At 34.2% G+C, this 14,873-nt stretch overlaps 1 protein-coding gene and 1 long non-coding RNA gene across 6 annotated transcripts in view; one reads left to right on the top strand and one right to left on the bottom strand.

Annotated features, from left to right (window-relative positions):
* Positions 1–332: 332 nt before the first annotated feature.
* The window catches only part of LOC120314669 (glutathione hydrolase-like YwrD proenzyme), a 32,895-nt gene continuing 18,354 nt past the window's right edge, over positions 333–14,873 (bottom strand). For 2 of the 5 annotated variants that reach the window (XM_039357990.1, XM_039357989.1), the window contains exons 6-12: positions 14,463–14,615; positions 9,679–9,766; positions 7,773–7,944; positions 6,125–6,287; positions 4,952–5,122; positions 4,184–4,268; positions 335–1,473 (exon numbers count right to left, since the gene is read on the bottom strand). In XM_039357990.1, the coding sequence (XP_039213924.1) occupies positions 1,241–1,473; positions 4,184–4,268; positions 4,952–5,122; positions 6,125–6,287; positions 7,773–7,944; positions 9,679–9,766; positions 14,463–14,615 (1,065 nt within the window). In that variant the 3' untranslated portion in view covers positions 335–1,240. Of the gene's footprint in view, positions 2,928–4,183; positions 4,269–4,951; positions 5,123–6,124; positions 6,288–7,772; positions 7,945–9,678; positions 9,767–14,462; positions 14,616–14,873 lie in introns of all 5 variants that reach the window. The other 3 variants (XM_039357992.1, XM_039357993.1, XM_039357991.1) reach the window with 3 other exon arrangements.
* LOC120314672 lies at positions 9,805–14,089 on the top strand. The gene is made up of 3 exons (XR_005558496.1): positions 9,805–12,105; positions 12,240–12,316; positions 13,516–14,089. It is a non-coding gene; the product is annotated as an uncharacterized LOC120314672 (long non-coding RNA).

The raw sequence follows: 14,873 nt of genomic DNA, 5'->3' as shown, positions 1-14,873 counted from the left end.
TTTGCTCCTTTCACTGAAGGGAAGTTAAAATCAAATCCAACCTTTTAAATTAGCCTTCCTGTATCAGAACAATATGAAATGCATATTTTACGCAGTAATAAACACTGCAGAGTTTGGGGATTTTACACATATCCATGAGAATTTAACATTTCTTTCACTTTCAACAATATTTTTTTCTTAATTACTTTCAGTAATAAATTTTGCTTATCACAAATGAGATAAAGAAAAATCTTTTTAAAAATATTTCAGCAGATATATAGCAGTCCTGAATACAAAGTATGAATTTTAAGACTATTTTCTGTTTTTAAACTCTTTAAATGTTTGTGTCTGACTTATATAACATGTCCTACTGGAATATATATTAAAGAAAATTAAGAAATATTATCCTGACAAACAAATCCTTTTTGTGGATATCTCTTATTTGCTGATTAGATAATTTATATTTATTTATAAAGAAGTATAGCATAAAAATCTGGAAATACCAACATTTTCTCAGAATGCATTAACAGTAATTGATTAAATATATATACTAGGGAAGGCTAGGGAAGAAACAACCTGGGCTTGTCAGTTATTCAAATGTTTATATATTTGTTTTGAAGAACAAATACAATGTCAACAAAAACATTTTATATTATTGTGACTAAAAATGTTCATAAAGGATATAATCAACATACTTTATAGTTACTCAGTTTATACAAACACTAAATCATAATATGTTTTTAAAATGATATACAATATGCAAACATCTAAAAAAAATGATTTTGCAACAAACTATAATTAGATAATATGATTTACTGATTTTCAGGTCTTGATTTTAAAACAGTTCTTTTCCTTTTAAACTTGGAATTCTGACTTCTGGTTTTGTTTGTGTGTTGCCCTTACTTCTCTGATATTGGAAGAAAAACAGAGAGGAAACAAATAAAAAAGTGGTTGAAAATAATCAGAATTACTTTTATCTTCCTGGTTTGTTTAATAAACCATGATTAAAGATTATGAGAACAAAAAGCAGTCAATATGCTCTGAATCGCAGATAAGTATCCCATTCCTAACTCACATGTAAATAAATGAAATAACTGAACCTGGGATTTCTCCGTCCAAAACATGGACTGTTATCATCTAACTATGCTAACAGAACAAACAGATCTTGATCTACCATCTTTTATTTTCTAGCATATCATCATGCTGTGTCCCTTTGAAATCTGTTTCTATTCACTCAATCTAGTCATCTTTTCTTTTCATACTAGTATCCCAATGCACAACCATCAGCTCGAGGATCAGATCCAGCCCAAAGTACACTGTAGGAAGAAGAGACAGGTTTTTGTCTCCACCATTCTCCTTTGGTGATAATTTGACCACGTCCAAACATACTCCTGGCATAGCCAAGTACAGGTTCCATGATATTATGGCCCATGGCTCTCAAATCATCTGTTATGTTTTGAGGAATGCCATCTTCCAAGAACACCTGCCACGCATCTAATGATTGAAAGAACAGCATTCAAGATTTTATTTGCAGTTTTGCAATACTGAACAAATGTCCAATTGTTTTACAAGTACCAGCTAAAATATTTTTTTCGGCACTTAAGCATGATCCCACAAAAGGAAAATAAAATATTCTCACCCATCGTCAGAGGAATAGGAAAGGGAGTCTGAATAGGAACATTTTTAAAGCAACTCTTTTAAAATTATTGAATGACAGCTATAACTCTGTAGTTAAGAAGCAATCATCCTACATAATCTGCATCCTCTTTATAACTGAGAGAAGAAAACAAGGTATCCCTTCTGGAGGCACACGATAAAAGTTTCCCTGTCCAGTCATGTCTGATTCAAGGGGGCAGTGCTCATGTTTGTTTCTTGGCCCAGAGGAGCCAGCGTTGTCTGAAGGCATTTTCCTTGGTCATGTGCCCAGAATGGCTATACGCCAAAGGAGCACAGAACACTTCCCATCAAAGTGGTACCTATTAATCTACTTGCATTTGCATGCATTTGAACTGGTAGGTGGGCAGGAGCCCTCTTTCTATGTAGCTTCTTTATATAATGTTAATTGGCAATTATATATACAATCTGTGGTCCTACAACCAGACTTTTTTTTAATATATTGGATGTAGCCTCCATAATGCTGAATTGCAATGATTAATGCGACATCAGGAAAACATGATGAAATACACTAAAATAATATTCACTGCATTTAATTGATTAAACTGGAATATATATTCAATTCTGAGACCTGGTTCAGTGTAATGATTTAGGCACCAGGCTAAAAAAAAAACAGGATACCATGAATTCTCGTCCTACCTTAGGCACAAAGCCAACTGGTCCAGTTACTCTTTCTCAGCCCTAAGAAGAAGGCAATGGCAAACTATTTTTGAAAATCGTGCCAACCTAACTGCAGGGACACATACATTTATACATGCATACACACACACACACACACACACACAAACACACACACTTCTTTTAAATCATTTTGGTTGTGACACTAGCCACACAATTGTAGTGAATTTATGCAGCTTTAAAAAACAGATTTTATTTTATTTTATTTATCTCATTTTCTCATTTTCTTTCTGTACACACTATGCAGAAGTGTATGCATAGCACACTATGCTAAATCTTGGTAAAATGGCCAAGATCCTTGGGGATATATACAGGGTGGGGCTAGGGGCAGAAAGGCAGTCTCTGCTAATTTTATCTTTGTGAGAACAAACCTGCAAAGTGGGCTAGGTTGAGAGAGAATTACAGATCCAAAATTACCCAGTGAGTTTCATGGCCAGGTGGGATAACCCTGATCGGAGCACATTTAACTACTGCAGTGCACGTTTATGACCTTCCTTCCTGTTCACTTTCACACCTTATGTTTCAGTCAAGCGGATGAGGAAGGCTAGAGGAATGCTGAGCCTTTGTAATCTTTGTCCAGGTTGGTTCTGAGTAAGCTGTTGGGTGAAAAGACAGGCTTTCAAGCAGCCTTCACATCAGCCTAGCATCAACAAAGGATCAAGAAAGTCAACATCCCCAAGGCCACCAGGTTAAGAAAGGCTGTGCAACTAGCTGTTAATGCTTGCCTCAAGGACTATTGAAACCTGCTTCTAAGTAAACCTTATCTCATTTTACTATCAGGCAATAGGTCTAAATAGATGATCTAACTGAGTACTCTTCAACTAAGATAAATACAAGACCTAAGTTCTATGACTTCTTAAAATTATGTTCCTGTATATTGTAAATACAGAAAAATAAATGAATGAACATATACACAGACAGAGAGGTATGTTGGAACCAGCTTGTACTGGCTCATAAGAAGTGATTGGTAATTTTTTTGAAAAACTGTTAGCTGGAGTTATGCTTAGTATGCTTAAAATCTGCTATTGGGTCAGCACAGTGGTGCCAGTGGAGCCACCTAAGCTAGTTCTTATATATTTATCAGCACATCACTATGTATGTGTATACACACAAATTTATATACATACATACATATGTGTGCTTATGAAATGTATATTCTACTGGGCCTTCAGGATAGGTTCTTCTTTTCTGGCTATATCAAGTGGCGCCTAGACAGATTTTGGAAATGGTTTGCCACTGCCTCCTTCCTAGGGCTGAGAGAGGATGACTGGCCCAAGGTCTTGCAGCTGGCTTTGTGCCTAAAGTGGGATTAGAACTCATAATCTCCCAGCTTCTAGCATGATGCCTTAATCACTGCACCAAATTGGTTCTTTGGAAGTAACATACAGAGACTAAAATACCTCATCAGAAGTAAATCTATGTGTGGGAGGGTGGAGAAATGACAGGTTTCCATTTGCCATTTCTTTCAATCCTATTATTCTATGAAAGCTATATCTACTGCAGCCATTCACCCAAGAGCACCAGTAAAATAAAATCAGGTAAATGAAATAAACCAAAAGGAAAAACAAAGTAATAAATAGAAACCAACTGCAACATAGAGTATGAAATACCATTGTACTGATTTTGACATAGAACAAACTCTATGGGTTTTATTTCATTGCTACTTGGAGAAAAAGAATCCATCACCAAATTTAATTATAGTAGGATACTTACTGCTATCCAAACTTGAGCTATTAAATCTTAATCAACAATACTTTCTTAGCACTGTGTCAATATAATGAGGGTCTGACAATTACTTTGGATTTCTTCCTGCTCATTTAGATAGAATATAAATTCCATTTTATAGTCTTACCTTTTTTGCTATATTCCAAATAAAAACGAGATGCATCCAAAGCCTCTTGTGGATTCTTTCCAAATTCAAACATATTCAGTAGTACCTATAGGAACATACAGAGGAAAATGCAAACCTGGATTATTGTGGGAATAATTCATTCATAAAATACCAATGATCTAGACAATATTGTTACATAAAAATATATTTTTCTATGTATATTTTGCTATGTTCACGAAATTACTCTCAAGGTAATTTGATGCTCATTTCAAGCATACTATATCCTGCCTAAGCCTTAGATCCACTAAAATATACGCTGAATGCTCAGCTGACTTTATTTTATTTTTATATTCTTTTAATTAAAAAATAAATCAAAAGCTGATATGTTACAAGGTAGAATCCCAATCTCAAACAACACATTAAGCAAACAAACACACATTTCATAGATGCTGCTGAATATGATTATTATTCAAATGAAAAGAATAGGCAGCTACAACTCTTCTTTTTTTGGAAGTATGCCTGCTTTATGGTGAAAAAGGTAAATGTAAATGGAAGTGGACTTAAAAGAAACCGTCTTGGAGAAGGTATGATTGTGAGAAACAGTCACACCCTTATGTCAATTTTGCTGTTTTGTGGCTGACCTTGACTTCATGACAGTAACTTTGTGAAAATGCCGATAAAATTTTCCCCAAATTTGTTCAAAGACATAAACTGTATTCAGTCATGTAAGCTTTGAGGTCCAAAGGATTTTCTGAGAATAAATTACACCCAGAGGAAACAGATACTTACTTGAACCTGAGCTTGAGGTTGCATGAATCCTCCCATAACTCCAAAGCAGCACAAAAGTTCTCCTGTATCAGCTGCAGTGGCCAGAGCTGGTATAATTGTATGATAGGGCCGCTTCCGAGGGCCCAGGCAGTTTGGATGATCATGCTGTAGTGAAAAATTGGCTCCTCTGTTCTAGATAAATCAGTGCACTAAAAGTCACAGCCAGATAAAGCAATCCATGGGGTTGAATCCTAGTTATCTGCAGTATTGATAGAAGAAAACATTTATAGCTCAGTATTGAACTGTTGGGTCCTTGTTCTCGCTGAGATTGCTAATTTTTTTGCAGACATTACCAAACTAGATAACATAATCAGTGCACTGATAATGTTACCCAGTTTGGGTAATGAAACGTCTACAAGAAAACAACCAAGCTTGGAGAGCACTAAGGACTCCACAGTTCAGCCCTGAGCTACAAATATTCTCTTATTATCGATGCAGGTAATAATAAAACAGTGTAATAATAAAAAAACTGCAAAAAGTAACAGTCCATTGACTGATAATAGCAATAACAATAACACTTAGACTTATATACCGCTTCACAATGCTTTACAGCCTCTCTAAGTGGTTTACAGAGTCAGCATATTTCCCCCAATAATCTGGATCCTCAGTTTACCGACCTAGGAAGGATGGAAGGCTGAGTCATCCTTGAGCCAGTCAAGATCAAACTGCCAAACTGCTGGCAGCTGGCAGTCAGCAGAACTAGGCTGCAGTATTGCATTCTAACCACTGAGCCACCATGGCTAATAAAAATATTTGTATAAAATAGACATCATTAAAATGAAGATGAAAAGACTCCTTATTACATGATATTTACATGATCTGTGATAATATTTCAACACAATTTTTGAAAAGATTCCGGTGACTAAGAGAAATTTTAAATAGAAGAGGAAACCTTTAAATAGAGAAGGAATTCTTGCACATACGGATGAAGCTAAAGCCTGGAGTTTGGTTGTGAAAATGAACTAGCTTTCATTTAAAAAAAAAAATACAAGAATTTGAAATGGCTACACTTAAATTAGGAACAATTTTGAATCAATCCTGATATGAATTAAGAGCATACCACACTGAAAAATTAATGCTAAAACAATCATTTCACTAAGCACACATTCATAATGTTGAAAAATACTTTCTCACTTGCAAGGTAAATCCACAGCCATCTGGCACCAGCCCTGCACCAAATCCTTTGTACAGGCTGCTAATAAAAGAGCAGGCATTGCCTTCAGCATCCACCACGCTAAAATAAACGGTGTCATTGCCCACCGAGGAAGGATTTCCATGACTATATTGGGCAGTTGCTCTGGTAAGAGGAAAGAAAGCAGAAAACTTAAAATGCTGGTATTGTTTGTAGTATTTACAAAGTGTTGAGAGCTGAAATCTAGCTGCAGCAATATTTCTCAATTTACTTATTTGAGGATATTGTTTATTTATATTGGGACAGAGTCTATGGCAAGGGATCGACTTCTATGTATCCAAAATCCACAAAAATAATTATATTTTTTTCAATTGTTGTTTTATTCTACTCTCACTCTACAAGTGAGTGATAAATAGAACTGCTAAGACTACAAGAGGAGATGGGACCAAGATGTTTTGTCCATTGTTTTTCTGTTTTGGGGCTATGAAAAAAAACATGGAGGCATAATGAACCTCCTTTTTATTTATTTTTTGTGGGAATCCAAAACGTATAGAAATGTTCTGGATCAGGACTGTGGAGCATTTTCTTTTTCAATTAAAGTGGTCAATTAAGAAAACTTTCAACAATTTATTTATTGCATTGCATACTTTAGAAAGTTGAAGCAAAGTTACATAGGAAATGATCAAATGATCTCCTGTGAACAGGTAACAACTGGATTGTTTTAAGAAGTGTTTGCACTGGGAGGTTAATCCCAAACATAAGTTAGAGTAAGCAAACATTTTATCTAACGTACAAAGACTGGTATTTTTAACAGACAGATCCTTGGGATTTTCAAGATGTATTCTGGCATTATGGCCAATCTGAAAATATTCCAGCATAATGGTAAATTGTCCTGTTTATTGACCATTCAAAGTTACAGTAGCACTTAAAAAGAAACTTTATAACTGTGTCTTCACAGGACAGTGTCCCTGCAGTCACAATACTAGGATTTGAGCATTTCATAACGAGTGGGTGCTTAAGACAATCACAACATCCTGCAGTCCTGATATCACCATTTATGATCATCACAGGCAGCTTCCAACAAGTACACTCTACCAAGAAGTAAAACCACAAGTAAAATCACATTGCTTAGTGATAGAATCATCAGTCCCAATTCTGGTTGTTCAGCAAGGATTACCATCGTATTATTATTATTGTTGCTGTTGTTGTTATTTTAGATCATATTAGCATGCCTTCCTCTTATTTTTCTCCAGAACAATCCTGTGAGGTAGGTTAGATAGAGCCAGAATGACTGATCCAAAATTCCTCAGTAAGCTTCAATTTTCTGAGGGTGGACCTTAACTTGAGTTCCCCATGCCATCTCTGCAACCTCTATGAAGAACTATTTTCCTATGAAGAATTATTCTCAGATTTTCCAAGTGTAGATACTCCCAATCTATCTAAAATTAATTATGAAAAAAAGCTGTTTTGAAAGCAGCTCATGCAGTTTAGAGAAAAACTGCATAATCATGCCACTGGAACAGCTGGTAAATATATTAATAAAACTTATTTTAAAAGAAAGTGAAGCCACTAACAGTAACACTGTGGTATTATTTGATATTTAATAAGTAATTAATAAGTAGTGGCACTTACAACAGCAAGATAGCTTACCTATGTAAATTGATTAACTTTGAACGGTCTCTGGCGTAAGATTTAGAAAGGAGCTGTGGTATAGGTATTGTTTCTTTTTCTGGATCAGCACAAAACCAAAAACTATCAGCAAAGCTCAGCTTGAATGCTTCAATTAAAATGTGCAAATAACGAGTAGAATTATGGTCCAGATCTACAGAAAGAAACCAAGATAAATTATTGTTTGCAATTCATAAATTTCTTCACATACATAAAAGTATAATTGTGTACATTGTACTTACTGAGAAATAGTAAATTGATTCATACATTGTTTTCTACACCAGAGGATGCTCTTTGCCCAGGTATTTGGTTAGTGTGACTGAAGCCCATTTTCTTCTTTTTCTTATTCCTGTTTAAGCTTTCTATCTCTGCTATTTTTGTTACTTTTTGTCCTGTATTTTCTTGCTTTAAAATGTTTTTAATGATTTTATAAACTACCCAGGGTTGTTGGGAGCTTCGCAGCATATAAATTTAATTAAGATGATGCCTGAGAGCATTGGATGTGCCCTATCGTTACCAGAGCATCTCCAGAAATTGTCACTAGTTTTTTTCAACTGACAAAAGGAAAGATAATGGGTTTAATGAAAATTAATCATATTTAAGTGTATGTAATTAATTTAAATTAAATTTAAAAATGAATTAAATTTTATTTTTGCTCCAGGTCCAGTCCTTCTTTTGGCCCTACTATCATATCATACCATTCAATTTCTGACTTTGTCTAGAAAAATATTTCCCTGAAAAATCAAAACAGATCTATGGGACAGCCCAGGACAAAAGTGCCATTCTTTTTCTGCTCCATTCTCTTCCAAGGTCAACCTAATATCCCTCCTTTATTGCTGATTCTCATGGATCTTCCCCCTTGTTCCCATCCACTTGTCTTTGTACTTTGGCATTTGCTATCAAAATGTATATGCCATCTGCTCTTCTCATTCCAGCTGGCTTACAATATATGAGATAAAACGTTAATAAAATCATAAAAGCTAATCTCTACCATAAGAGACAGGATTTTCAAGATGGTATTTGACAAGTTTTTAAAAAGCGTTTCACTACACTAATGCTCTTTCCAAAGTCACTGATATACTTTAAAAAGCCAATACTTCAGGCTAGGAGGCCTAAATCTGTGATTTCACAAGTATTCCTTATATTCACCAGTGATCTCATCTACATATTCTCTACAAGCAGCATTTTAGAACTGTAATTTATCTTATCATTTTTGGGATCATCAGAATAGGGAGCTAGATTAGAATTGAACTGAACATTCCTGGACAGTTGGAAGGTGTAATGCTACGTGTATTTATCAAGAATGATCATTTTTTGTTTTCCTTATGGAAGCAATTTTACCTATATATTGCTACAATTAGATTGGGATCTAAATTACAATGGACGTAATTTACATATATTGCTACATGATTAGGAATTTTTATAATATAAAAATAAAACATTATTCTTTCTAAAAAGGCTTAATTGCCTCCTGTATTAAAATTATGTCTAGGAATTTCTATATTTGAATGAATAATATTGTGATTTATATAAATAAAGTTTTCCTCAAATTAAGTGAATCTGGGAAACTAAATGGATATGTTAAATTTGTTACCTTGGAAACATCACAGAAGAAATTTGCCATTTTCTCATTTTTTTCCCCTCTGGTTTCCCATTATTAGTATTGCTTTAAGCCAATAGCTAACAGACTTGCTGAAATGGCAAATTTTGTCAATTTTTTGCATAGTTCTGTAAATGTCTCTTAAATAAGTCTTACTTTTAATGATCCTTCATTCAATATAAATTTTGACAAAAGGTATTTTTTTCTCTTTTTTTCCTAAAGTAGAAACATCTGGCACTTTTTTTCCTTAGAAACAACAGATATGTACAAATTAGAAGCTGATCATACCTTTCATATTGTAATTTTCTAAAATATTCAGGGCTAATAAAGTTGTGATTCCTTGTCCATTTGGAGGAATTTCCCAAATATTCATGCCCTAAAAATGATTGACACTACTTAATACTGACTATCAGCCAAATAAATAAAAACTTTCTGATACTATTCTAAATGAAATTCTTTACTTATTTTTCAACTAATGAAACATTAACACTTTAACATGGATTACCTTTCCTTAATAAGAAAAATATAATCAAACACACAAGAAATATATGATGCAAATAACATTAAATAAATGTCATTAGTTTTTAAGCAACAATATATGCATCAATGTAGTATGTATTTAAATTCTTGAATCGATTATATGCTCGTGTCAATTAAATACTTGCTCATAATAATTCCTAAAATGTTTCTGATATTTTTTTGAAAACATTTCTGAAGATCCTATATATACACAAAGACAGTTAACAATGAAATGCATCTTTCTAATAGATTCTGACAACTTCTAGGAAGATAGATTTTACAAACAACCAAATAATTATTTTAAAACACAAAGGGTTTGGGACAAGGTGCAGCTATTAAACATTTTTCATTAACCTACAGTTGCTTGATCCTCATTTTTAACACATGGATCTTTAATGTTTTTGTGGTTCTTACATGACTAATAGATGTAATATTACACCTGGGTTTTAAAACATATCATTTTTTGCATGACTGAAGAACTTGGAACACTTTTACTATCAACTAGGTATATAAGCATTCCTTTTTCTTACATGAGTTTTTTGCCGTCATGGTTTCTGTAACAGACAGCTGTTACATTCTGAACTGCTAGCAGGTTATTGATATCCATAAGCAAGAGCTGAATAATCAGTTTTATACACTTGCCAAATCACTGAGAAACTGCCTCACTTTCCTTCTGCAATAAGAAGCTCTCTGAAACTTAAAAATGTTAACTACATTTCCTTTATTTGAATCAGTTCTCCAAATTATCACTTATCTCATCTTTCATTTAATGAAGAATAACTTTGCAACAAATATCATCTGGGTGCTACATGAAACTAGTCGTTATGAATTTTGTATTATGAATTATATAATGCTATTATATATTTATTATTATAAATTTTATAACCATATTACACACTGTATAATTATGAATTATATAATTTTATTATGCATTTAGTATATATATTTATTATGGCTATCATGAATTGTGGGATGGCGCAGTGGCTCAGCGGATAAGTACCATGCAACAGGGTGGGGTCCCATCTTCACCCCGTTTCCTGCCCACCTAGCAGTTCAAAAAAATGCAAATACAAGTAGATAAGTAGGTACCACTACAGTGGGAAGGTTAACAGCTCTCCATGACATCATGCTGGACATACGAGGGCAGAAATGTCTTCAGACAGTGTTGGCTCAATATCCTTGAAATGAAGATAAGTGCTGCCCCCTATAGTCAGCAATGACTAGCAGAATAAAATCCACAGGGACTCCTTTACCTTTTTTACCTATCATGAATTGTATTATGAATTGTATAGATCGTCGGCTACAAAATCCATTTGGAAGCTGAAAAATAGTTATACCTTGCTTTATTGTTATGTTCACATATTTCCTGAAGAATCTGAATCTCCAAGCCTTAGTGTTTTATACCACACATACTAAATTTTATTGATTCATACTTTATAAATTTCAATATTGTCATAAGTACCGGTATGTCACTGAGTTCTAGTTTCTTTTCATAACACAACAGCTAAAATATTGGAAAGAAGTGATTAACATGATACAGGAAATTAGAGATATTTATACTTCAAATCAACTTATGTCAGTCAAGCTTTTAAACCTTCTGAATTATTACAAGAGAAATGTAAATTGTCTAAAATTGTAAAATGGCAATATATTCAATTAAAGCATATTCTGATTTCATTAGTCCAGCAACATTAACAACACTTGCAAGTTGCAAATTACTATCAGACTGGAATATGTTTGAATTCATATAAACAATTATAAGAATATTATTTAACTTTTAGAACAATTACTTGCCAGAACTCTGGAATAAACAGTTGTAATATTCCATAGCAACAAATCAAAAGCTAAGAGTATCTTACAATTTTAAGGTAAACAATTCAACTATGTTTACTGGAAACTTTAGGGAAGTTTTAAAAAAGGAGTGCTGGGAGTTTAAAATGGTTAAGGATGAACCCTGCTATTGATGAGGGTGCTCTGTATGTGATTATTGTTTATCCTTGGGTGGCGTTCTTGGCCATTGCACTGATAATGTAACCCAGTCAGGTAATAAAACATCTGTAAATGAATAACCCAGCTCAATGAGTACCAAGGACTCCACAAGTCATTCCTGAACTACCAATAACCTTGGGTGTTTGGGGTTTTATGTTGTGGGTTTTTATGTGTTTTTAATCCTTGTAAGATGCCAAAGTCATTTAGGTAAGATGGGTATTTGTATAAATTATATATATTGTTTGGTTTCATAATATAGTTATTACAAAGATCAGTGAGATATACTTATGAATTATATAACAACAATTCAAAGTATATCACCATATTTCTCTTTCTTATAGAACGTCTTGCCCCCAGAGATCCAAAACACCACTCCTTAATGTTTTGGAAGCTGTCAAGACCAGAATCTTCTGTAAAGGTAGGTGGGAAAGATCTTGGGAAACGGGTCAAAGAGATGATGTTTAGGGAATAGTCAGATAAGAGGCAGCACAGAATAAGAGGCTCAGAAGAAATCTTCCCTAAGCTCCCTGGCTGTAAAAGTGACAGCAGGAGAATTGTCTCTTCAGACTTGTAAAATTCTGTTCATGTAACTTTACAATAAAGTAGAATTAGTTTATCTGGTTGTGTTTCCTGTCTAGTCTACCTGCTAAGGCTGTCAGCATTTGAAGTTTGAAGAAGGAATCCTGATGCAGGAACTGTATTGCTTGGGGATGCCCAGAACAGTATGCAGCCGGGGGGGGGGGGGATGGCCGGTGCCTTGAGAACCCTCCCTTCACCTTTTAACTTATTTTAATCATGTTTAATCATCCTTGCATCCTTCTAAATTTTTAGTCTTTATATACTGTTTTTATATCTTAACATGTTATTTCACATTTAATCTGAGGGAGATTAAATTTAATTTACCTAGTCTCCTTTAAAACAGCAACGCAAGCATGCCAATATGCATTTAGTTTATAATTTCAAAGAGTTAGAGGCATAACATTGTATATAAATACTGGAGCTAGTTTTGAAGAACACTTGTTTTATATCACTCCATTTACATCAGTTACAAGAAAGTTTTGAACTCCAATCTTTTATTTCTCCTTAGCAGGGGAAACTGTCAAAGCTGAATTTGATTTGCAAGATCTTTATTCAGGATATGGATCTTTGCCAAAGATTTATTAATAGTGCTAAGGGGGAAAATATCAAAAAGAGGTTACAGAACAAAGGCAGGAGTGAAGTCCCAAGAATGACCTGACAAGGAAAATTCCTTTTCTTTTTAGACTTGGCTACATGACTGAAAATAACTCCTTTGAAGTGTAGAGAAGAACAGATTGAGTCAAGTATTCTTGTTTATGGAATGTTCTAAGGTAGAAGCAACACAAAAAGGGAATCATCACACAGAACAGTCTCCTGATCTTTGCATTTTTGGGTTTTAGTCTACATCCAGTTTCTAAAGTTAAGTCCTGTTTAACTTAAGTATTTTATGAAGTTTGAGTTTAATCTTTAGCAATTAATAACAAGAACATAGGTAAGTCACTAAATAGTTGGGATGATGAATTCTGTTGTTATGTGAAGCAGTTGCATGAACCATCACATTTTTTAATGATCTTACTTCAGCTTTCCTTTGTTTTACAGGCTTGCAAAGGTCATACACATGGAGGACTAATAACAATATCACTATTTCATCATTATCATAACTGCAAATGTTTGTTAAATAAGTCAGCAGCTAAATGAAGACTATCTGCAATGGAATAAACACAAATGGACACACAAGTATACATAGATACAAAGAATATGTATTTTATGTTATATTCATGAAAAAGATGCTACTATGTGTTAAAAGTGACAATGATTTGTCAGCTTACTACTATTCCATAGCTGATGGTACATTTTACTATTACAGCATTTCAAAGAACATCATCTGAGTGGGAAGGGATCTTGAAGGTCTTATCTAACCTCTTATTCAAGCAGGAGACCCTATTCCATTTCAGACAAATGGCTATCCAGTCTCTTCTTAAAAGCCTCCAATGATGGAATACTCACAACTTCAAAAGGCAAACCGTTCCATTGGTTGATTGCTTTAACTTTTTTTCCTCCTTAGTTCTAGGTTGCTTCTCTCCTTGGTTAGTTTCCATCCATTGCTTCTTGTCTTGTCTTCTGGTGCTTTGGAAAATAAGTTTTCCCTCTCTTCTTTCTGCCAGCCCCTCAAATCTCTCATTTTTTCTGGACAGTACCATGCATCCATTCATTATACAGAGCAAGGAAAGGGATCAAAAATAATAAACTAAAAAGTTAAAGGCAGAAGATAAAAGGAAGGAACAGCTCACTAAATCTAGTTCACATTGTATTGTGGCCATGTGCTATTGTGTATGGTTTCCTTAGAATAGCATAATACATGTTGGAAAGCCAGCACTATCAAATATTGCAAAACTTTATGGGACGATTCAGATAGGTTATGAACAACTTGCTCCGTGTTTAGAAGTCAAACCAAATTACTTCTTAAACCTCTGAGACAAAACCTATGAAGAATCATATAAGCATCCATGTAGTTATATCTTTCCATACGATTAAATCTGGCATACCTTGTAATTTGTGACAATAGGCTCAACTTCTTCAGTGACATGACTTTTCAGGTCTCCTAAATCCATTACTCCACCATTATTCTGAATAACGTCCACGATTGCTTTAGCCACATGGCCTTCATAAAAGCCTCTTTTGCCAGATTTTGCTAACTCCTGAGGGGAAAAAAGTCCTTAGATTACAAAATCAAAAGAATAGTGATGTCCTCAACAGCATTTCTGAATAGTATCTTTTCATAATGTTTCTTTGGCACTTTTCAGTTACATAGACAGGGACAGTAGAAACTGGAAATAAATGCTGGTTTCCAGTAAAAAAATATCATCAATCAGGGCCACCCAATCGCAGGATGCTATAAATAACTGTAAATCCAGGCCAGTTGCTGAGTGTCTGAAATGTGGTCCCCTGAACCCTGA

Source organism: Crotalus tigris, unplaced genomic scaffold, assembly GCF_016545835.1.
Source record: "Crotalus tigris isolate CLP2741 ecotype Arizona unplaced genomic scaffold, ASM1654583v1 scf7180000018970.2248101, whole genome shotgun sequence".
In the NCBI taxonomy this organism is placed as follows: Eukaryota; Metazoa; Chordata; class Lepidosauria; order Squamata; family Viperidae; genus Crotalus; species Crotalus tigris.
The sequence above is the reverse complement of the archived record's forward strand: the minus strand, read 5'-3'. Positions and strand labels throughout refer to the sequence as shown.